Source organism: Melopsittacus undulatus, chromosome 3, assembly GCF_012275295.1.
Source record: "Melopsittacus undulatus isolate bMelUnd1 chromosome 3, bMelUnd1.mat.Z, whole genome shotgun sequence".
Lineage (NCBI taxonomy): Eukaryota > Metazoa > Chordata > Aves > Psittaciformes > Psittaculidae > Melopsittacus > Melopsittacus undulatus.
In genome coordinates this window covers 111,408,694-111,431,992 of record NC_047529.1, presented here as the reverse complement: position 1 = coordinate 111,431,992, position 23,299 = coordinate 111,408,694, and the positions used below count along the sequence as shown (strand labels likewise).

Here is a 23,299-nt window from a genome sequence, read left to right as displayed (position 1 = left end):
GCTTTCTCCAGCTGCTTTGTCTGTGCAATCCGTGTTTTCTGGGCAAGGAAAGTGCAGAACTGGAGGTCGACACTCAATAAAAGCAAAGAAAAAAATAACCGGAATCTTTCTTGAACTCAGAAGAAATCTTTCCCCTTTTGTTTGTTGTTCGGATCTGCAGCCGCATTGGAAATGCAAGCGCACGGCGGCAGGAAGCTGCACAAACACCCCCTGAGGAAAGGCACCGGGAGCCGCCGCTCTCCTCCCTCCCTCACGCCCTCGGGGGCTCTTCCCCATAGCAGTGTCGACGGGGCAAAGGCCCGGTGAGGAGAGTACCGGCCTTGGCGCTCAGGGGTCAGTCAGTGAGGGCTGGGTGTGCTCACACCATGGAGCCACGCACTGGTTTGGGTTGGAAGCACCCTCCCAGATCCAACCCCTGCCATGAGCAGGCACATCTCCCCGACGGGACCCTACGGCACAAGGCCATGACCTGCTTCCCCCATGGGCCTGGGGCTGGCCCCCGAGAGCCCCTCAGCCCCAAGGAGGAGGCCGCGGAGCGCCGGGACCTCTCCACGTGCGGCGGGAGCACTCGGTCCTGCCCCCTCCCACCAACCCCGCCCCGGGCCGCGGCTCCGCCCCTCCGCTCAGCGGCAGTCGATTGCTCTGGCCTGGCTCGGCGCTCGGCGCTCGGCTGGGGCGCCTCCTCTCCCCCCCCCCCCCCCGGCTCCGCGCCGGGCCTTCCCGCCGGCGTGAGCAGCAGGCAGCGGTGCGCTCCGCCCGCGATGTCGCGGAGGTCCCGAGCGGTGCTGGCCGTGTCCGTGCTGCTCTCCGCCACCACCGTGGCGGCCGTGCACATCCAGCAGCGGCGGGAGCAGGAGGTGAGTGCGCGGCCCGGCGCCGGGCTGGGGGGGGACACGGAGAGGGGACACCACCGCATCCACCCGCAGGCCAGGCCACGCCCCCTTAGCCATAACCACGCCCCCTTAGCGCTAACCACGCCTCCTCACCTGGCGGCCTGGGCCGAGGTGTGCGGTGGAGCCACGCCCCCTCGAATAAGCCACGCCCCGTCAAATAAGCCACGCCCCGGCCCCTCACGTGCAGGTGCCTGAAGGCGGGAGGAGCCCGGGCCCATCCTGAGGCGTTGCTGCCCCTGGGACCAGCGCGGCCTTTACCTCAGCGCGGGGCCCTGCGGAGCTCAGCCCCGGCCTTTCGCTGCCCACCATTTGCTGCCTTGGCATTTGACCTTACCACGCTCTCGTTGTGGCAAGTGGTTCCTTTGGAGGCTGGGAGCTCCGGGGTGAGGCTGATGGGCTTGGTGGGATGGCTTCATAGAACCACAGACTGGTTTAGAAGGGACCTTAAAGCTTATCCAGTTCCAGCCCCTTACCACGGGTAGGGACACCTTCCACTAGAGCAGGTTGCTCCAAGCTCCTGTGTCCAACCTGGCCTTGAACACTGCCAGGGATGGGGCAGCCACAGCTTCTCTGGGCACTCTGTGGGTAAAACAAAGAGCATCTGGGATTTTAGAGCTTTCAACACTCATTGGGGTTCTTACCCACTGGTTTGAAAACCGATGGTCTGTATTGCACAGGTCATTTTTAATCAGTACTTTGAGTAAAGGGGATTTTTTTTTATTGTAGTGCTTTGCTTTTTCAAGAGCTTGGCATAAGCAGGTTGTGGGACTTTCATCAGCCATGCAGCAAGAGTTTGCAAGGTATTTGGAAGGTACTGGGGGTTGGAACTACATAATGTTAAGGTCACTTCCATCCCTAACTATTCTGTGGTTTTAAGACTGAGACATGAGCAAGAAAAAGCAGATGAAGCCACATGGCAGTTTTTGTCAATATAGTTTCCAGTTTGCCACAAACTCCTCTCAGGAGAAGCCCTGGGGAGATCAGCTTGATTTAGTAAAGATTTAAGGCAGAGGTCACAGGGCTTTATAGATCATGTCCATCTTGCATGGCACAGGAATTACAGGTGCATAGCATCTATTTGCTTAATAGCTTTACCACTTGGTATACCCACCCATCTGAAGTGAGGACAATAAAGCACTTTTTGGTCTGTTACCATTAGCTTATAGGTATTGGGTATCGGCTCCTGTAGTTTTAGATTCAAACCCCGTTAAGTGACTGTGGCTACAGGTGGTGGCAGAGAACTTGGGAAGGCAGCATAGAGTGGTGAACAGCCCTGCAGGAGGGGTTAGAGCCTGGGTGGGGGTTAATCACATTCAGCATCCAACAGGCTGTGATAAACCCTGTTCCTTGTTTTTGCAGAGGCTGCACCGTGGAGTTCTCCAAGATCTTGAGCGTCAACACCAGAAAAAGGAGAATATTCGCCTCCTAGAAGAGCAGATTGCTTTGACAAAGCAACTTATGGAAGAAAGAGACAAGGCCCTGGTTGAAAAAGGATCCTCGCAGTCATAGGCACAGCCCTGAGTCCTTAGGGGTTTGATTTAAGATGTTTGGGGATCACAGCCATCTAAGTACTTGCAAGTATTTCAGCAAGCAGAGGTAATCTGGGAAAGACTGGGGGTTTTTGTATAGGTAATAATTTACTCCCAGAAGCTATAGTGTGGTCACAGAACATTTCATTTGTCATTGGAACTTTGACTGTGGAGACTTTGCTGGCACATCCAGTGTGGGTGTATTTGTCAATGCATAACAAGAAGCTATTCCTCCCCACAAACACCATCTAGGATGGCTAATAATGTCCACATGAGTGGGCTGCTGAGCCGTCATGATGATGAAGCCACCAGGACCTCTACCTCAGAGGGCCTGGAGGAGGGTGAGGTGGAAGGAGAGACTCTCCTGATTGTTGAGTCTGAGGACCAGGCCTCAGTGGATTTATCACACGACCAGAGCGGGGATTCTCTGAACAGTGATGAAGGTGACACGTCCTGGATGGAGGAGATGTCCTATTACTGTGAGAAGTGTCAGAAGTGGATACCAGCAAGTAAGCTTGCCCATTGTTTTGTGTCACATTGCTTGCATTGCTGTGGTGGTTGTTTGCATGGTGTCGTGCATACCTGTTTTATGGGGCATCCTTTGTTTAGCTGTGTTTCATCTGACATTGGAGGAAAACAGTGTTCTGTAGTGTACCATTGCAGCCCAGAAACCAACCGTGTCCTGGGCTGCATCTGCAGAGCATGACCAGCAGGTCAAGGGAGGCAATTCTCCCCCTGTGCTCTGCTCTGGTGGGACGGCCCCCCTGCAGTCCTGTGTCCAGCTCTGGAGCAACAACACAAAAGGGATGTGGAGCTGGTGGAGCGAATCCAGAGGAGGCCATGGAGATGCTCTGAGGGCTGGAGCAGCTCTGCTCTGGAGACAGGCTGAGAGAGCTGGGCTGGTTCAGCCTGGAGAAGGGAAGGCTCCAGGGACACCTTAGAGCAGCTTTCAGTGCCTAAAGGGGCCAACAAGACAGCTATTCTGAGAAAGGCTCTCTTGGCATTGCATGGAGCCCTTCCAGCCTGATGCCAGCCAGTGGTGTGTGTTAGGCACTTCAACCCATGAAATGCATGCATGTCAAGAGCTGGCATTCCACGTAAAGCAATGGGATTGTCTTCAAGTGGTAGAGAACACGGGTAGGACTTCAGAAACATGCACACCCTCCAAAGACTTCCCAATGGTGTGTTTAGGGAACTTTAGCTCGTCAACTTGGCCTCTGCTTATTCAGATAGTGACCCCTGCTTTGAAGCTCTGTAGGGAAAAGGGCTTTAAAAGGGCTTTGGAATGGGTTAGTTGTTTTTTTGTTTGTTTGCTTGTATGTTTTGTATGTGCTTTTTCTCGTCAGTTTGTCACATCTGTGGAGCATATGGCTAAATCTCAACCTTAATGGTTTCTTGATCTTGTGAATTTTAGCTAGCTTTCACAGAAGTGTGTCCAGCCTGTAGCAGGTCACTCTGGGAGGCATTTGGAGCAAACTGCAGAACTTGATCTCTCTGCTACTGCTGTTGACATAAGATACATGCTGTTAGGAGCTAGGAACGTGACAGACCTGACTTTACTTTGTAAATTCTGGATTATCAGGTCTATTATTAGCTCCAAAAGTTGGATATAGGTACATGCTGGCTGGGGCTTATGGTGGTTTGGGGTTGGTTTTATTGTTTTTTGGTTGTTGGTTGGCTTATTTGTGGCTAGAAATAGTGAACTCTTCAGGAGGTACCTGCCTTGCAGTTAAGTCAGGACTGTCCTTTTTGTCACCTTAGAGGTTGCCAACAGTCACAGTTGTAGAAGTTTCCTCTCAAGGGGTGTTAGTGAATGTTTAGATGTTAATGTAGTGAAACCAGCATCGTACTATTAAGATAGTATGCAGTTAAAGGGAGATACTAACTTGAAATGTGTTAACAAAAGGAGCATTAAAAGTGACATTGGAGCACTTGATTTAACACTCGTTTTATTTTGCAAAGGTGTTCCTCTCTCTTGTTGCTGTGGAACAAATCCAAAGAGCAGAAAATGACAGTCACAGAGCAGGGGTAACTAGATACATATGTGCCAAGTAAATGAGGTGGAGAAGGGGAATACTGTTCTCTTTGCTAATTGTTCAGGTGTCAGTTGTCACTTGTGAACATCACCACCATGCTCACACAAATGATTGCTTTTATGTTTAATTGTTAATCTGCTCAGTGAGGACTTTCTTCCCCCCCCCCCCCCATCAGACATAAGCACAACTCTAATTGTCAGGTTCTGCAATTCACTATGAAAGCAGAGCATCTGTGTATTACAAATGTTCTGTCTAGTGTTGTTGTACCGTAAAGGAATTGTCATCCTGTTAGAGAAAGTCCTGATTCAGATGGTGGTTTTTGCTCTACTGCAGAAACACCGAATTAATGCCTGTACCTTTGGGTGTGTGGGGTTGTTAGGGTTAGCTTTACACAGCAAGGCATGTGCTGAAGTTCTTTGCTGATTTGGGATCTTACATATCAACTGCAGTAAAGAGAAAATGTTTCCTGGTCATGTTGGGCTGTTCTTTTGGCTCTCAGCCTGAGAGAGCTGTGAAGATGCATAGCAGTGAGTGAAAAGATGAGGTGGAAGAGAATGCTTGTATATTCTGATAGCCTTTGCACTCACATACTGTTTTTAACAGCTCAGCTTTTATTTTTTTTTTTAAAGCAGAGGGGGAAAACAATTATTTATTGATGTATGTAGAATCATAGAATAGTTTTTGTTGGAAGGGACCTTCAAAGCTCCTTTAGTCCAACCCCCTTGCAATGACCAGGGACATCTTCAACTAGATCAGGGTGATCAGAAACACATCCAGCCTGGCCTTCAATATCTTCAGGGATGGCACATCTAGGTTATCCTGAGGAAGCAGGAAAGAGAAATGCATCAGAAACAAGGAGATCCTGGGCTTTGTACCTGCATTCAGATGTTAAGTAGAATGCCCCTTTTTGATGCCTGTATTTTTCAGCTCGTCATTGCTGGCTGCTGTGGCTGTGAAATGAATCCATCATACTGAGTTCTGATGCTTCCTGTGAACTGTTTGGGTCTCTGGACTCTGGAAGAAAAAAGTTCTTTTCTGCCTGATGTAGGATCTCCAGATCTCCTTTGGAGCACTTCTTCCTATAAAAGGACCGAGAAACTGATTTTTTGCCTATTCATTTTAGGTCAACTGAGAGAACAGCTCAGCTACCTCAAAGGAGATAACTTTTTCAGATTCACTTGCTCCGATTGCTCAGAAGATGGGAAGGAACAATTTGAACGGCTGAGGTTAACATGGCAACAAGTGAGTAAAATATTTGTGCCAGCAGAACAATCACGGGACATTGTGAAATTGCTGTTTGCTGTGTACGTGCTACCTAGAAAAAGAGGATCCAGGTATAGCTAACAATGAAACATGAATGAACTTCAGAAATGAATTAGCTAAGGATTGTCTGAATATTAGAACTTGGTCATTTGGCCGGTAAATGGCAGGATAATCATACAAACCACATGCTGCCCTCTTATTTTCTTTTTTTCTTGCCCCTTATGTTATTCATGAGTTCATGGCTTCAGGCAGGTTTGGGAAAACCAAGTGAATGCAGTTTGGCTGCAGGGCATGAACAGCTTTTTGTGTATGTGAGCGAATGTAAAACTAGTGAGGTGGCAACGTACAAACAGAAAGCTTGCCAGCTCCCTCAACACAAAGCCCCAACCCAGCTGCTTACTAGCAACAGTCCTCACTGGAATTTGCTATTTCAGTCACTTAAATACCTGAGCAATCAAATTTGCATTAAAGCAACCACCCTTTGGGTAGACTGATGCAGGTCATGTTGCTCTAAGCAGGGCACTGAAGGAGCAATCTCTTTGGAGTGGCATGGGAAAGGGATGGACAAAATCAGAATGGGTGAAGAAGAACATTGACTAGTGAAGGAACAGTTTCCTTAGGCTTCCAGCAGCCAGAGCTGCTGCTGCTTCCAAGTATGTTAAATTGAGGGAAGTCACCAAATCAACTTCTCTGAAGCAGGAAAAATGGGAACAGTGATTTCTGGATTTGTTTTTCATCATATGTAGCCTCTACAGATCCTTATTTTTGGCCATTTGGAGAGAATGGTTTGTGAAATCCTTAGACCGTGTCCTACCTGAATTAAAAAGAAAAAACAAAAACCAAACCCCAAAATCATAGATAAACAGTTATCAAACTAAAAGGGGTTACAAAGCAGAACTAGAGTACAGAGGACATTAAAGCTGTCTGTATTTCCTCATTTTGACATCTTCAGCAATTCATTCCAGAAGGCTACGGCCCACTGTGATAGAACGCATATCCCTGAGCAAAATACATTCAGACTTCTTTGACAGTGAAGAGTAAGTCCCTGCTGGAAAAACTGTCCACTTAAGCTGTGTGATGGTTGAAAGATCATATAATCCCAGACTGGTTTGGGTTGGAAGGAACCTTAAAGCTCATCCAGTTCCAACCCCTGCCACAGGCAAGGACACCTTCCACTAGACCAGGTTGCTCCAAGCCCCTGTGTCCAACCTGGCCTTGAACACTGCCAGGGATGGGGCAGCCACAGCTTCTCTGGGCACCCTGTGCCAGGGCCTCAGCACCCTCACAAGGAAGAATTTCTTCCTAATGTCTTATCTAAACCTTCCCTCCATCAGCTTAAATTCTAGCTGATTTTAGTTGTATTCAAATGAATTGGGTAAATTGGGTAATTTTAAATTGGCCCACTAGAATTTACATAAAGAGATGTGACACTCTTTAGACCTGCCCTTTAATTTAGGTGATCAATAGGTCTGGCTAAATTTGGTTGTGAAGCACATGAATTGAGGTGTAAATGGATTGTGTTCAATGAAGATCACCTGGATACAAACCAAATTCTTTCAATACCCTGAACAATAAGCAGATGTGTTATTTTACAGAGAGTTAAAAGTCTGTCCAGTTTGAAATTTAATAGTAAGTATCTAGAGAGACTGTTGTCACTGCGTTCCTGATGGATTAGGTAGTGGGATTACTTGTGACCCTTCTTTGGAAGGACTTTTCCATACAGGCCCCAGTTATGATATAATTCATTTATACAACTGCTGCAAAAGCTTGGATCTCAGTATAAACCTGCATAACTAGGCAGCTTGTTATTCCCTTGGGATGCAGAAATCTCAGGGGGAATGTGCATCTAACAATAGAAAGAGGAGAATGGGCAGCATGAAAGCGGGAGGAAGATGGATTGCAGGAGTTGCCTGTGAGATGTTGCAAAAAGTCAGTTATAAATGAGGGAGCAAAGATCTGTGTGTGTGTGGCAGCTCCGGGGGGCCATTTAGAATGCAAAGCAGGGAAGATTTTCACTTGTGTCCAATGCTTTCTGTTCCAGGTTGTCATGCTGGCGATGTACAATCTGTCACTGGAAGGAACGGGCCGTCAGGGGTACTTCAGGTGGAAAGAAGATATTTGTGCTTTTATTGAGAAACACTGGACTTTCTTACTAGGGAACAGGTAAAGATGTGATGTTTCCTAAAGGTCTGGTTGGTGAGCCAAAGGAATTAAAACGTGTTACACAGACAAGAATTGTGGTGAATTTGGTGATGTCTCTGTTGAGCCTCACTAGTGGGGAAATTGGAGGATTTAACATTGAGAGCCTGAACACAGGCATAAGGGGTACTCTTGAGAAAGAGTAAGCATAGTATAGTGAGGGAAAACAACCTCAAGAATGTCACATAAAAGCAATGTAGGTGCATATATTCTTATCTTCCTTCAGGTAGCATATGGGGAATGGCTTTAACCTGACAGAGGGGAGTTTGAGATGAGACATTAGGAAAAAATTCTTCCCTGTGAGGGTGCTGAGGCCCTGGCACAGGGTGCCCAGAGAAGCTGTGGCTGCCCTATCCCTGGCACTGTACACCATGAACGTGGTTCTCCAGTGTCCGAGAGGTTACCTCTGTTATTGGCTACAGGGGCAGTTTTTTAATGTTTCGTTTCACTTCCTCCCTAAACATCTTTGTCAGCACTTAGAGGAACAAAAAGTGCTCAGATACCCAGTAGAGTACACTGTCCTTCAGAGTGAAAGGCTTAGAGAGCTGGGCTTGTTCAGCCTGGAGAAGAGAAGGCTCTGAGGACACCTTAGAGCAGCTTCCAGTGCCTAAAGGGGCTGGTAAGAAATCTGGAGAGGGGCTTTTGACAAGGGCCTTTAAGGACAAGACGAGGGTGAATGGCTTTAACCTGACAGAAGGGAGACTGAGATGAGACATTAGGAAGAAATTCTTCCCTGTGAGGGTGCTGAGGCCCTGCCACAGGGTGCCCAGAGAAGCTGTGGCTGCCAGGCACATAGATTGTTTATAGGCTGGTTTGTGCTGGAAGGGACCCTAAAGCTCATCCTGTTCCAACCCCCTGCCACAGGCAGGGACACCTTCCACTAGACCAGGTTGCTCCAAGCCCCATCCAGCCTGGCCTTGAACACTGCCAGAGATGTGTCCCACCAACCACAGGGTTGCTTTTTGGGGGAAAAGTGAGGGTATAATCAGCTTTGGCTGCTGGGGCTGTGGTGGCAGCGTGAATCTCTCTTCTGCAGGCTTGGTGTGCGGCAGCTCATTCACAAAACAGTAATTGCACTGTTACCATCTTGGTGAGGGAGGAGGCTTTAGGATGAAAGCAGAGCTGACAAGTGGGGACCTAACACTTGTTTTCCTCTCTCCCACTGTAGAAAAAAGACCTCAACATGGTGGAGCACAGTCGCTGGCTGTCTCTCTGTTGGGAGCCCCTTGTTTTTCCGCTCAGGGGCACAGGAATTTGGAGAACCTGGATGGTGGAAACTGGTTCATAATAAACCCCCGACAATGAAACCTGAAGGAGAGAAACTGTCTGCATCTGCGCTGAAGGCAAAAGGTAACATCTTTCCCTGATGGTGTGTAGGGTCCTGTCTGGGCCAGAGCTGACAGAGCTGGAAGACATGAGAAAAGCTTACTTAAATCCATGTGTCTGTGTGCATGGGCAGTTTCTTAGTTTCACTGTGCTCTAACAGTAGGCTTAAGGAGGCTATGGTGCATATACTGTAGTGTGAGAAGGCTGTTAGATTTTATTACCCTTTTGCATTGTAATAGGTGATTTACAGGGTTTGGAGATTTGTGCAGGGTTTTTGTTTTAGCTGATGTCTACAACTTCTCTGCTCCCCTTTACCTGGGGAGGGTTTTCTATATCTTCTGTCACTAGATGCAAATCCCTTTCTGTGCTGAGGAGCATGATGGGGGCTTTAATGAGGTGTTAGTGGTGCATTGGCTTTATGCTATGTGTCCCAGAGTGAATTTCTTGGATACATTGAAAATACATCCTCTAAGATTTGTACTGAATGTGTTTTTCTGACTGTGTAGAATGCATACAGTGGCTGCAGGAGCTCTGTCTGTTAGAATAAGCAAATTACTTCTTTAGCAGCTTCCAAGCCGCCTCTGGATCCCATCATTACAGTGGAAGGACTCAGGAAGCGGGTAAGCCGCAATCCAGTCGAATCAGCCATGGAGCTGAAGGAGAAGAGATCCCGAACTCAGGAAGCCAAGGAAATTCGGAGAGCCCAGAAGGAGGCAGCTGGCTTCTTGGACCGGAGCACCTCTTCCACTCCGGTTAAATTCTCCAGCCGAGGCCGTCGTCCTGATATTGTCCTGGAGAAAGGAGAAGTGATTGACTTCTCCTCCTTGAGCTCCTCGGATCGCACTCCTCTGACAAGCCCTTCTCCTTCCCCATCTCTGGACTTCTCTGCTCCTGGCACCCCAGCCTCGCATTCAGCAACTCCCAGCCTTCTCTCAGAAGCAGATCTGATCCCAGATGTCATGCCACCACAGGCTCTGTTTCACGGTAAGAGATGCCTTGGGTTTGGTTTAATAATCATAGAATCCCAGACTGGTTTGGGTTGGAAGGGACCTCAAAGCTCACACAGTTCCAATCCCGGGCCACAAGCAGGGGCACCTTCCACTAGAGCAGATTGCTCCAAGCCCCTGTGTCCAACCTGGCCTTGAACACTGCCAGGGATGGGACATCCACAGCTTCTCTGGGCACCCTGTGCCAGGGCCTCACAGTCCTTACTCTGCACTTGCCCAGCAGTGTTGGGGGTCACATGTAGTTGTTTAGGAAGATGTTAAAAAAAAGTAACTTAGGATGAGCTGCAGGATCTTTTCAAGATAAGATGGAAAGTAACTGGTAATAGTCTGTTTATCTTGGCTGCATGAAAGTCTTGATTAATTTTCCATGGCTTTATTGCCAGCTTCTAAGGACAGAAGAAGCAACCATTATTGTCTTTTGAGGGATCCTGAATAAACAGTGGTAGAAGATTTCACCTAGCAGCTGCTGCATCACTCAGCAGAAGCATTTTGCTGCAATACAGGTGACACTGTTAGAAAGCAACTCTGATTTTTGTCTGTAGTGGTTTTAAATGGCAGAAATGTTATTCTCGTGGCAGTAGTTCCAGCAGTGTTATAAGTTTGAGCATCCCAATTAACAGATGTTGGATTCTAGTTGGGTTGCAAAGCAGTGATGCGGGCTGAATGCTGTTTGTTCCTGAAGGAGCTAGACCTCAATCTAGTTTGTAGAGTAGAGAATAAAACACTTCTTTGTGGAAGTAATGGATGGAAGGATGAACAGAAGGAAGAATAGTCAGTTTCTGCAGAGGGACAAATCCTGTGCTTCAGTAACTTCTAATTGTTCCCTCAGATTAAGCAGAACTTCTCCAGGTTATGCTCACTGAAGATACCTCTCACCAGCTGGACCATTTGATGCCCAGTCTTCAGGATTTGTCAACAATTCAACATTTGTCCAAGAGCCTGAGCTTGCAGCTCAGGAGTGCTATGTTTTCAGATACCAAACTGCAAGACACCTTAAGAGGAGGTGTCCTGAAATCAGACTCCCTATGGTGTCTCCTGTCCAAAATCAGGAGGGGCAGAAGTATGTGGACCTCCATATAATTGTACATATACTACTACGTATGGAGTGTGTTGAGTAAACCTGCATTGTTTTTCCATAGTAGAGAGGAAGTAGGTGGTCCTTAAGGTCCAGCCTTAACCATTCTGTGAAATGTCCTGTGACAGCCTTTTTAAAATGGGGCTTTGATATCTACATTTTTAATCTGGGTTGTTTTTCTCTGTTGGACAGATGATGAGGAGATAGAAGGAGATGGAGTCATAGACCCAGGAATAGAGTACGTGCCCCCTCCCAGTGGGACAGGCGGTGCTGGCGCTGTGATAGCAAGTAGGAAAAAAGTGAAGACAGTTGAACAGATCAAGCAAGAGGTGGAGAGTGAGGAAGAGAAAACAGAGAGGATGGAAGGTGACAGTGAAGATCCTGAAGAGTCAAACTCATTGCTGCAGGTGAGGGGACGAGACAAGAGGAAGCCGCAGCTGGAAAAGGATGCTAAACCCAGAGCTCCCAAGCACACCTCTGTTAGCATCTATGAGGAAAAACTGCTGCTGAAGAGACTGGAAGCCTGTCCCAATGCCACGAGCATGACCCCGGAGGCCCGGAGACTGAGGCGCAAGCTGTTAGTCAGGCAGGCCAAGAGGGAAAGAGGGCTGCCACTCTTTGACTTGGACCAGGTTGTGAATGCTGCATTGCTCTTGGTTGATGGGATTTATGGAGCCAAAGAAGGAGGTGTTTCCAGGTCCCCAGTAGGGCAAGCAACATACAGAACTACTAGCCAGGACTTCAGGATCTTGGACAGATACCAGGTGAGTGTTTCCAAATCTAAGTGAGCTTTTGGCACTGACAGGTGACAGTGTCACATTGAGGTTATCTGACTCCCAAAGTGAAAAGGGTTATGAACAGGACTCATTTTGACTTGGGGCTGTGTCCCCACCAATGCTGTCACAAGCCCTTTTCTTCTTGGGACATGCTCATACAGCACAGCTGCCTGTCACTGTCAGCCCCACAAACGTCTATGTATTTGTACTTCAGCCCTGCCCAAACACTGATGGTGGAGGCCTGGAAGCACTCAAATAAGCTGTTGATCTTTCAGGTGATATAGGAGGAAAATCACTTGCAGTGCCTTTCTGAGCAATGTGTGTGGCTCATAGGTTTAGGTGCTGAATCCAAGAGCGCCAAGCATAGTCCTCTGAGGTGGGACCATCATGCTGTGGCTCCAGTCCATCTGGTCACATTGAAAGACCCTTATACCCCCTCTGTTGATGTGATTCCTCTGTGTTAAGTCATTGACTGATCTTCCTGAGATATTCTGCATTGTTTTTGTACATACAGACAATGCTGCCTGCCATGAAGGGCTATCGACAGCAGACCACAAAGTTCCTGTATCGACTGGTAGGCTCAGAGGACCTGCTGACAGACCACAGTATCGTCAGTCCTTACACATCCCGTGTGTTGAAACCTTACATCAGGTACAGATGGTCAGAGGTTGAGTTTGAATTTGCTCTTGGCTTGTGAACCAACAGCCTACAGAGGGGACACCTTGGCCAGCCCTCCTTGCTCATCCATGTACAGCAAGTATACGGTTGTAACCCTGAAGGGATAGTGGTTGGTTTAGCTGAGGGTTTGAGCTGGCTCTGCACTGGGAAGTGGAATCTCCAATAGGGAACAGATGCAGGGCAGAGAGGGAATCACTGAAGTCTTGCAGTGCAAGTTGCACCTGCTTTTGGGTCAGAACCGTGATTTCCTTGCTCCTGCCTGTTAGGGGAGGCTGGCTTGGCTTGCTGCAATCCAGAACATGTCCTGGCCTCTGACACAAGGGTGGTTTTGCTGAGCTGGGTGCTGTTTTCCCAGTTGAACGAAGAATCTGTTCTTTTGTTCTTAGTTGAGCGTGTCAGGAAGTATTTCATGGGCAGAACCCATTCAGCAGCAGTTACTGTTGCTCACTCATGTTTTGTGTTTGCTTTTCATGTTACTGGCAGGCGTGATTATGAGACAAAGCCCCCAAAACTCCGGCTGCTGGCAGAAATCCGGGCGTATCCGCACAGGAATGATCTCAACTGGAAGGCTGAGCCAGAAGCACCCGTCGATTACTGCTATGTTCGCCCTAATCACATCCCCACTATAAACTCCATGTGCCATGAATTCTTCTGGCCTGGTAAGATTCCTTCAGTGCTTGGTTTTCAAAGAAGGAAGTGGGTTTGTTCAGTAACAAAGTATTCTTGGGCTCATTTTCCCTTCAGTTGGTGTCTGGTTCAGTTCTTAGAAAACCATTATGTGATGTCCTAGGAATGCAGCTGAGATGGAGACATGGGCTTGGTGTCTTTGTCTTTTGAGATCATTTAGAACTGGGCAATTAGGCCTGAATTAGCACAGCGCTTAAAGAACTGGTTTGTTTTGGGTAACACTGTTGATGGCAGCAGGAGTAGTCAGTCAGGAAAACTAGGCACCCAGTGAAACAATTGGGGCTGAAGTAACCAGTTTTATACAGAGATCTACTGCTCATTAGCTTCATGAGAAAGTTTCTTCCTAGCAACTGTAAGCTGGATATGTTGGAATGAAATTTAGGAATTACACTTCAAACTGCAGGCTTTACTGTGGTGTCCTTTATTTCTTCAGGCCTCAGTATTTGCAAGGTAAGGGAAAGCTTGGGTATCGACTTTTGTGTGTCATTTCTTGAACTTGGGCTCTTTGGGGACAGTGTCTGCCCTTTATGGGGGCAGTTACGAGGCTGTAGTCTTTACTCCTGAAATAATAATGGTGATATTCATGTACTGCATGGATCAGCTTCTGATCAGCGAAGAGCACAGCAGACTAATAAAGCCCAGTACAAACAGGACACACCTTTCTTCCAAGTAACTGTTTGCTTTGTGTTTTGATTCAGCAGACAGTGATTCAGCAGGGCTCCTAGTTCAGCAGCACTCCTGGGGCTGCAGTCACCGTCCAAATTGTACCATTGTGGGGGAGATAAGGAGGTGTACCTACCCTTTCACAAGCTTTTGGAGCTTGCTTGCAGTCCCAATAGAGGCTGAGCCCCTTTGTCATAGTCTCTCCTTTTCTGATAATGCATTTGAAGTTCTGGCCAATTTGGGTTGCATGTTCATTAAGTTCTTCAGAACTCACCCTGTTTTATTTCATGTAAGAAGCGTGGGTGTGTTCCACCTGACTGTGAACTGTTCATCATTAAATCAGAAGCTGGCACTCCTATCGACCTTCAAACGGGAATTGGGATCTCTTCCATGGTGTATGTTCTCTGAGGCTGGGATTACATGATTTATTGCACCTTGGTTCTGTTCTAGCAGGAGAGGTGAGTGAGGAGGTTGATACTTCAGGAGATAAAGCACAGTGCCTTTGTGGATACAAAGGGTTTAGCTCCACAAGGGGCTGGTACAACTGAGGGGGGTGGGATATGGAGCAAGCACTGTTCAGAGAAATAGCTGTAATTCCACCTAAGTTTAGGTATCCAAAGCGAGTGTGCTTGGGGATGCTATGGTCAGTAAATGACTCCTTAGGTGTGCTCAGTTGCCTTCTAAAAGCAATGCTGTAATTGACTGAATTCTTAAGTTTTGGGTGCTTCACCAGGTCGGGTGAGCCCAGGCCTCAGTCCTGCCTGTCCTAATACTTCCTGTCAGAGCTGCTCTTGTTTCTCACAAGGCAGAAACAAGTTTGCAGGTAGTTACTGCAAATGAGCTGATGTGAAGCAAGATTCCCCCTTGTCTCTCACGGTATCTTGTGCCTTCATGCCCTAACGGGAAACATCTCCCCAGCAGATGAGTGGTAAACCATACTGAGCTAAGCATCTTCCGACAGGAATAACTGCGTGCTGAGGGGACGGCACCATTCCATAGACGTGAGGGTGCTCAGGGCAATGCAGTGTTCCTGTTCAGACATGCTGTGAGGCACTTCACAGTCAATTGCAGCCTTGAGATAATTAATGTGGCTCCCTATTGCCAATCGATTCCTCCCACTCACTTCTCCCAGCTTACTCCCTTATTTGTGCCTGGTGCCTTATGGAGTCTTGCATCTCATCAGGAGTGATAATAAACATTACTGGAAAACACACTGTGCTGCTTTGTTATCCCAAATAGATCTGTGATGGCCAATTTGAGGCTGAAACTAACATTCTTGGAGCAGCTCGGCTAGGTATTGCACCTCATTCAGGGCCTGTCCACACAAATTACTGAGCAGTCTTCTGTGCCTTGAACTGTACTGCTTGGCCTTGACATGCCTTGTGAGTGTTGCCGGGCTGCTATCTGTTCTGATAGCACAGAAAGCTGTGGTCAGGTTCACAGTACAGCTCCACAAACAGCTGCATGTGCACAATAAGAGGCAGCAGAAGGTCAAGGCCAGGTTACCTTAGGCAGTTGTGCTACCAAAGCTGAAGCCCAGTTTCACGTCTGCTGCATCTGGAGAGAGTTTGCAAGAGGAGCAGGATGGTTCACGTGGTGCATCAGGCTGATGCACTCTAAACCAGCCCCGTTTGCTTGTCTGCAGGCAGGTCTTTGGCAGCTGGCATAGGAGTGGTGTACACCAACCTGGTGCTGGCCCAGCCCAGGTGGAATGGAGAGCCAGACCCCTATCTGTTAATCTTATTGCAGCCCTTAAGAGTCCCAGGCAAGAGGCACAAGCTTGCTAGGACCCAATCCAGCAAACATTTGCACATGCCAGTACCTTTATCCATGTGCATATTTAGAACTGGGTACTTAGCAGAGCCTGCTGATACAGCCCATGATACAAACCAAGGAAGATGAGCTGGATGCTGAGATTGTGTGTTCTTTATTTTGAGCCATACTGTTTGAGAGAAGGTGCTTTCGAGTTTTTAGTTTCATCCTTAAGTCGTTTGGGAGGAAAATCAGCTCTATTTAATTTCTCTATGTAAGAATGCCCACTAGTAAGCAAGTCTCATTTTGTCTGTGTGTTTTGCTGAAGCATCTCTCGATATCAGAGCTTTGAAATTAAGGTGAAAGGAAGGGATTGAGTGTTTCTAAAAGGCCTTACGCCCCTGAATTTCCATGCAAGTGTGACACTTCTGGTTTGCAATGCTTCCACCTGCTGTTTCTCCACAGGAATCGATTTGTCAGAATGCCTGCAGTACCCAGACTTCAGTGTTGTTGTCCTTTACAAGAAAGTGATCATTGCCTTTGGCTTTATGGTGCCAGATGTGAAATACAATGAAGCTTACATCTCTTTTCTGTTTGTTCACCCTGAGTGGAGAAGAGCTGGGATTGCAACCTTCATGATTTACCATCTTATTCAGGTAATGAAAAAGTCCCATGTTTCTGCTAACAAACTGGCTCTCCCTCCTTCCTTGTGTGCACACATACAAATATTAGAGTAAGTAGTGTTGTGTTATTCCCTTTGGGCTCTTCCCCTTGCCCTTCTTCTGCTTACATTGCACACATTGTCAGCAGCCCATGTCCTGTGGGGAAAAATCACTTCAAAACAGAAACTACAAGGTATTTAATAGAATAACCATACTGGTCAGGTCCTGGGAGCTAGTGAGATGCTGTAGGCTTTGACTGTTGGGAATAGCTTTGTGTTCTTCAGTGGTCAACAGTTCTCATAACAGCAATACCATAAATTTGGGGCTTAAAGGAGAAAATGAGATCATATGGGGATGTTCAGTTAGAAGTATTGCAGCTTTCTTGGCTGCACTTGGATGTTTATTCCGTGACCAGGGCTGGTGTATTAAATCACTTACTGATCTTAATCATTCTCTTTCAATACCCTGGTTCAAATCCAGCTGCATTGAAGATAAAGAATAAGTGTTTGCAACCTCATTCAATTTTGTTCAAACTAGCTTGTACTGGGCTTTGTTCCATTGAGATACTCGGGAAAATTAGTTGGAGCTCACTAAACAGGTGGAATTAAAGTAGTTAAACTTCATTAAATCTCTGTGTGAATACTGTTATTCAGGTGGCCTTAATTCCATTCACTTTCTTGAATTAAATTGCAGGAAATCCAGCTTAATTTTGAGTAAGGATGCAGACATATGTCCCGTTTGCAGCCAAACTGTGCCTCTTCAGGACCCACAGCTTCACCACTCCCTGAACAATCTTGGCAGAGCTGCCAACACAAAACATTTCTTAACTTGTTTCACTCCAGATGAGCTACACTAGCATAAACTCGCCATTCATACTGTTCTTCCTCGTACTCATTTGGCTGAAGAGAGGTAGGGAGTGCTGGCAGAGCCTTGGGAACAGTTATCTGTACCTTGGAAAAGCAGATTCCACTGAGGGTGGCTCTTCTGGGCTATCTGAGGGTAACTCCTACGCATCTCCCTGTAGTGTCCACCTCTCTTTGCTCTATGTGTTGATGCAGGCCAATAACCAATCTGCTTTAAGTTCAGCCCTTAAGTTTCCAAAGCATCTCTGTGTAAAGTGTTTAAGTAAATCTCCCTCAGCTGTCATCTGTTGATGTGAGATGTCAACACCTAGTGAGAACAGGCGCAAGCAAAGTGCCAAGGTTTGCAGGGATCCAGCAGCTGGGTCATGTCTCTCCAGCAGAGTTGGGGTGTGTAGGCAAGCAAGCTACTGAAAATCATCACAGCTTTTTGTAGGGCATATCACAGCCAATTAACCCAATTCTGCTTGCAGGTACATAGCATAAAGTTACCAGAGGGGTTGAAACTAGATGATCTTCAGGTCCTTTCCAGCCCTAACTATTCTGTGATTCTATGTTGAGGAGAGGGCCAGGCAGGTTTGAGGCTGATGAGGCTCACTAGCAATGAGAGATCACCACTGTATGTTCGGCTCACACTAGGTTTATTTTTCCATTGTGAACTGTTTGTCAGTGGTAGAAGGCTTTTAGTCATGGAGGAGAAGACACGGTTCTTCTGACCATTTATTCCTTGACTCCCAGATTGCAGGTGATGCTTTGCAGCCTGCCTGGGCTAACACTGGGGTCTGCTCTCTGTAGCAAGAGCTACTGTCATACACTGGGATTAAGGGTAATTCTCTGAATACCTGAAAGGAGGTTGTGGCGAGGTGGGGGTCAGTCTCTTCTCCCAAGGAACAAGGGACAGGACAAGAGGAAACGGCCTCAAGCTGCACCAGGGGAGGTTTAGGCTGGATATTGGGAACAATTCCTTCCCCAAAGGGCAGTCAGGCATTGGAACAGGCTGCCCAGGGTACTGCTGGAGTCACCATCCCTGGAAGTGTTCACAAATCGTGTAGAGGAGGCCCTCAGTTACATGGTTTAGGGGTGGCCTTGGCAGTGCTGGGGAATGGTTGGACTGGATGAGCTTGAAGATCTTTTCCAGCCTAACAGATTCTATGACTGTGATTGTCTTTTTGGATCAGTGTGCTGAGTTTGGGGATGAATTCTTGGGAACAGCATAGTCTAACAAAATGTACTGATGCAAATGGTTCCTTGATGATGGGTTTGTTGTAAGAAGCTACCCTCTAATGCATCTGGCCCAGAGGACCAGACTGCATCTTAATTATCTCTTTCCAACTTCCCTTCCCCAAAATGGCCTCCTGATTATATTTCCCCCATTAAATCCCTATGAGAGCTTTCCCTTTAAATGGTCTACCTTGGTAATTTCCTAAGGGGCTGTACTGTTCCCATGTAGACTTACAATAGTGTACACAGAATGCTATTAAAACACTAGATGAAAGCAGGAAAGCTTTATTATATCGGCATCTTTATCAGAGAGCTGCTGGTTAGAGTAATCTGGGATCTTCTAGGTAACTTTAGCTGTGCCATTTGCTGTCTGAACTGAGTTCCCTGCCTTCTCAGGAGTGCTGTGCCCCGAAGGATGGGAGAGGAGCTGGGTGGGATAGACAGGAATTCCAGCATGACAGCCCAGAGGTGTGCTGGTCCCAGAGCTCAGCTTTGCTGACAGGAAGGAGCAGGGCTCCTGATCCTCTGGCAAGTTTTGCCTTTTCTTCAGGCCATTGTTAATAAGTATTAGAGAACTTTGCTGTGCACTGAGGTTGCTTTTAATTAACAATTACTTAGCAATTGACAATGGAAAGCTGACAAATGATAATCCAAATGCCTGCTTTCATCGTTGGGGATTCCATGTTTCCCAGAAACAAAGGAGCAGAGGAACAGCAGCGCTCCCTCTGCTGTTGCTATGTGTGGTAACTTCTCTGTTGGGGCCTGCAGTTTTCTCACGTTTCCTCAGTAACCTGAATACCTGAACTGATGAATCTCTTCACCTCCGCATTCCCCCAGAGGCTGTCTCATTCTGTTGCTGTGATACTTCTCTCTTTTCTCCCCCTTCTCCTCCCTTGGCAGACCTGCATGGGCAAAGACGTAACCCTTCACGTCTCTGCAAGCAACCCTGCTATGCTGCTCTACCAGAAGTTTGGATTTAAGACTGAAGAGTACATTTTGGATTTTTATGACAAATACTATCCCTTGGACAGCAAGGAGTGCAAGCACGCCTTCTTTCTCAGGCTGCGGCGCTGATCCCTGTCGGGGGGGCTGTGGAAAGCCCAGTCTGTCAAGCAAAGAACTATCATGGCTTTCAGTGGAGGATGTTGGCTGCCATGTGAGAGCAGGAGCACACCGATGCCTTTATCCCTAGGATGTTGAATGTCAACCGTGTTGTGTGGTAAAACTGCAAAAAGAGGATTTGTTTCTATTGCTCCAAGGGGAGAGGCCTGGAAATGCCAACTGGGACCTGCTGAAACCACTGGAAGACTGAAATTCTTTATGGGGAGTTTTTGTGCCACTGTTATTTTGAAAAGCCTCGTTGTCAAAGAGAAAACCCCAAACAAAAATGGTTGTCACTTCAGAGGGGCCCCATTGCTGTCAGATTTTGAAACCTGCCCGAAAATAGCCACAGGTTTTTTGGTTTTGTTTATGGGAAATGAACATCTGAACTTAACTCATCCGGTGTTTCTGTGATTTGATTGCTTTGTTAGGAACCGTGTCTTGAATCTGTGAAGGGAAACAAGATCCTGGTGCCTCTAGCTGGGAGCACGCTTTAGGGAAGCTCTGCACTTGCCAGAACAGCAGTGGTGGAGCCATGCTTTAGGAATAATGAAGAGCGTGTGAAGTGCTGTTCTTCCCCAGTGCGAGGCTCTGTGAGGTGTGCATCTGCTCCTTCACAACTGCCTTCCCTTTCCCTCGTTGGCCCTGTGCTCACTGTGAAGTTTTTGTAGTGCCAGTGTTTGGTGTTCAGAACAAGATGTCAAGCGGGTTTTGCTGCACATCAGCCCCTTGGGCACACCTCTAACCACAGAGCCAGACTTGCAGCTCCAGCACCCACCTCCTCCTGCTACAGACACTGGCTAGAAGAAACTCAGAACAGAAGTCAGTGGTGGTGGCTGAAATGCAGGCTCTGGTTTGTAGAAGCATCTGCAGCTTGGAGGGAGGGAAGGGTACAGGTAGGCCAGTTCCAGTTTTTGGGAGCATCTTGGCTGGGATTTCATGGCTGTAAGTATAAGAGAAGAGCAAAGAATAAATAGGAATAAGCAAGAATTAAAAGAACACAAACCCCCAACTGTTTCTCTGGTAGTGGGGATTAGTCCTGTTACAGTTCAGCAGCTTCTCTCTCTCCCTGACTTTTATTGCAGATGAACAGCAAGCTGGCAGTGTGCTGCCTGACCAAGGGTCAGCCTGTGTGTTTTCAATACGATTCACATTCACTGTTCTGTTCCTTCCACATCAAGCCTTACAGAGATCTACACAAGAAATGTGACTTCTTTATTCTTAATCCGTGGTGTATACCTGCCTGTAGTAGTAGTTGCCTTAATGAAGTCTTCATTTTGGTAACAGCAGAGACAGACACACAAAGTGTGTTTTTCGTAGCCTATGTACATCATCACCAAAACAAAAACACTGTTAGTGGGAGGGGAAAGGAACCCAGCCAAGTGTTACGTGCCCTAACATCTGTGCACATTTCTGCCTGCTTTATGACTGTGTGAAGAAGTTCAGTGTTACTGATGTTATGAGTTAGCTGTGCTTGGAAGGAAAAAATATTTGTCTTTATGAATGGAATTAAAGCCCTTCCCTTGGAAAATCCTACCCCTAGTCATGCTGTTTGTTAAGCTGTGTCTCCATCAGCTTATTTCACTGACATTTGGCAAACTCGAGGGTGCAAAGCCTGTGTATGGGCAGCAGATAGCAAGAAACCCCTTATTTCTTTACTGCACACAGGTGCAGGCCCCAGCAGGGTCTTTCCTTCTTAGCCAGGAGGAGATAAAAGAAAGTCTGAGGAAGATGAGATGAATGTGATGTTCTGCTTCATGTTCTTAAAGGTGGCCATGAAGATTTTGAGGAGCTTCTTGTTCTATGCTAATACCTCTGCGGCTTTGTCTCTCAGAAGCAAAATGCCAAGTAGAGAAGGTGCAAGAACAGCAGTGGGATTCCTGTTAATTCACTTGTATTTCTTGGAAAATTGGCCAGTTAACAGCTATACCTATTATATCCCACACTCCTGGGGCTGTAGGCTTAAGTTTTGATCCCTTAGCGTTATCTTCTGTGCTTTTGTAAACTCCACACCCTGTTCCTTAGCACTGCCTGTGAAATGGGGCATGCCTTTGAATTGCTTATCATGAGATCCTTCCCTGTTAATCCTAGTGGATCACTTTGCTAATGGTCTGCCAGCTGTGACCCAGGAAGACTTCCTGACTTGCAAAAGGATCCCAGCAAACCAGGACTAGAAGGCCACTGGTGAAGCCTACTTCACTGGTGTAGGACACTGGTGTGGTATCTCTATGTTACTTCCTCTCAGCAACTCACACTGTCTGTCAGAGGTGATTTCTTCTGCTCTGCTGGCTGTATGGGTGAGCACAGAGGTGCTGTTCAGCCAGCAGGAATTCAGCCCCCCACTTCCAACAAGAGTCTTCTGAGGACAGGAGGTTGAGGCCGGGCTGGTAACTGGCAGCATGTGAAGTCAGGTGCGTGATCTGATAGGAGCTGGCAGCCCTGGGGAAACACCCAGCGTGCCAGGAAGCAATGCCTGCCCTCCCGAGGTCGGCACCAGGATTAGGCGGCCTTTGGAGTAGCTGTAAAAGAGCTGCTGCAGCTCCAGATCTCCTTTGTGGCTGCACAGGGAGCACTTCCAGCCTCCTCTCAGGAGAATGTTTCTTCCCCAGAATGCTGACTAATGAATAATGCTTACCAGCTTAAGGCCACTGCTTGCACAGCCATGTGCAGCTGGCTTTCAATGCAACGGGTGAGGCTCTTCCAAGGCACGTGGTGAAACAAACTGTGTGCTCTTAAGCCCTCTGCTTCTCTCCTTGTCACGCTGTGGAGACTAGCATGATGAGTTATGTTAGCTGTGATTGAGAAGCCAGCATCCACCCCGCTTAATGACACAATGACTGCACACTTCCCTGAGCTGCACAGCAAGGGTAGCAGCGATTACTGTTGCCAAACACATCCCAGTTTAGCAGAACAATGTTTTCCTGCAGAATAAAGGTGGGACCTCAGCCTGTCCTAGTAAGGCAGCAAAGCCTGAACGTTTCCACCTCCTTGTGTGAGCTTTGGTACTTCACAACCAGGAAGCTGCCTGCTGTGGTCAGCTTTATCATGCACATTGATCTACAGTGTCTGAGCTGAGTAGATGCTGGGATCATGCTGTATAGTTGTAATTTTGTAGGAGTCATGCTCTGCAGTTTACTTTGAAAGAGAAGTCTCTTCCCAGAGAGTCCTGAGGCTGCACTCACAGGTGCTGAATGCTTCTTTTCAGGTTTGATTCAGTCTGGGGGCAGAAAGCAGAAGTTTGGCCTGCTTGTTGCCACCTATGGTATAAGGATGTGCTTCTTCACAGCCCCACTTGCTTGTGAGGATGAGCTCTTAGTGAGCAGTTGAGCTGAGATGTCTTTATGCGTCACCTCTGACTCCTGTGCTCACATCAGGTTGCTGCAGAGGTAACCTGGGAGGAGATAATCTGGAGGAGCTATCTCTGAGCAAACACTGCCTGCCACGTTGGACAGCACAGGAAACCCAGCCCCAGCCGCTGTGATGGATGAGTAGCCGGTTCTTCCCCGCAGAACCAGCTGCCTCTTGCCCCCGTGGCAGTGAGCCAAGTTGCCAGGTCCCGCTTCCTTCTCCA

At 47.5% G+C, this 23,299-nt stretch overlaps 2 protein-coding genes across 3 annotated transcripts; both read left to right on the top strand.

Annotated features, from left to right (window-relative positions):
* Positions 1–704: 704 nt before the first annotated feature.
* PET117 (PET117 cytochrome c oxidase chaperone) lies at positions 705–2,423 on the top strand. Its single transcript, XM_034060818.1, has 2 exons — positions 705–857; positions 2,253–2,423. The coding sequence occupies exons 1-2, from the start codon at positions 762–764 to the stop codon at positions 2,400–2,402; spliced, it is 246 nt and encodes an 81-aa protein (XP_033916709.1). The 5' UTR covers positions 705–761; the 3' UTR covers positions 2,403–2,423.
* KAT14 (lysine acetyltransferase 14) lies at positions 2,417–21,261 on the top strand. 2 transcript variants are annotated; one of them, XM_031051585.2, is made up of 10 exons: positions 2,417–2,931; positions 5,582–5,700; positions 7,763–7,884; positions 9,089–9,270; positions 9,814–10,230; positions 11,521–12,092; positions 12,619–12,755; positions 13,266–13,441; positions 16,350–16,540; positions 19,528–21,261. In XM_031051585.2, exons 1-10 carry the CDS (start codon positions 2,676–2,678, stop codon positions 19,699–19,701), a joined length of 2,346 nt encoding a protein of 781 aa, XP_030907445.2. In that variant the 5' UTR covers positions 2,417–2,675; the 3' UTR covers positions 19,702–21,261. The 2 variants fall into 2 exon arrangements, with proteins under 2 accessions (XP_030907445.2, XP_005151897.2); XM_005151840.4 differs by having other exon boundaries at positions 9,811–10,230.
* The last annotated feature ends 2,038 nt before the right edge of the window (positions 21,262–23,299 follow it).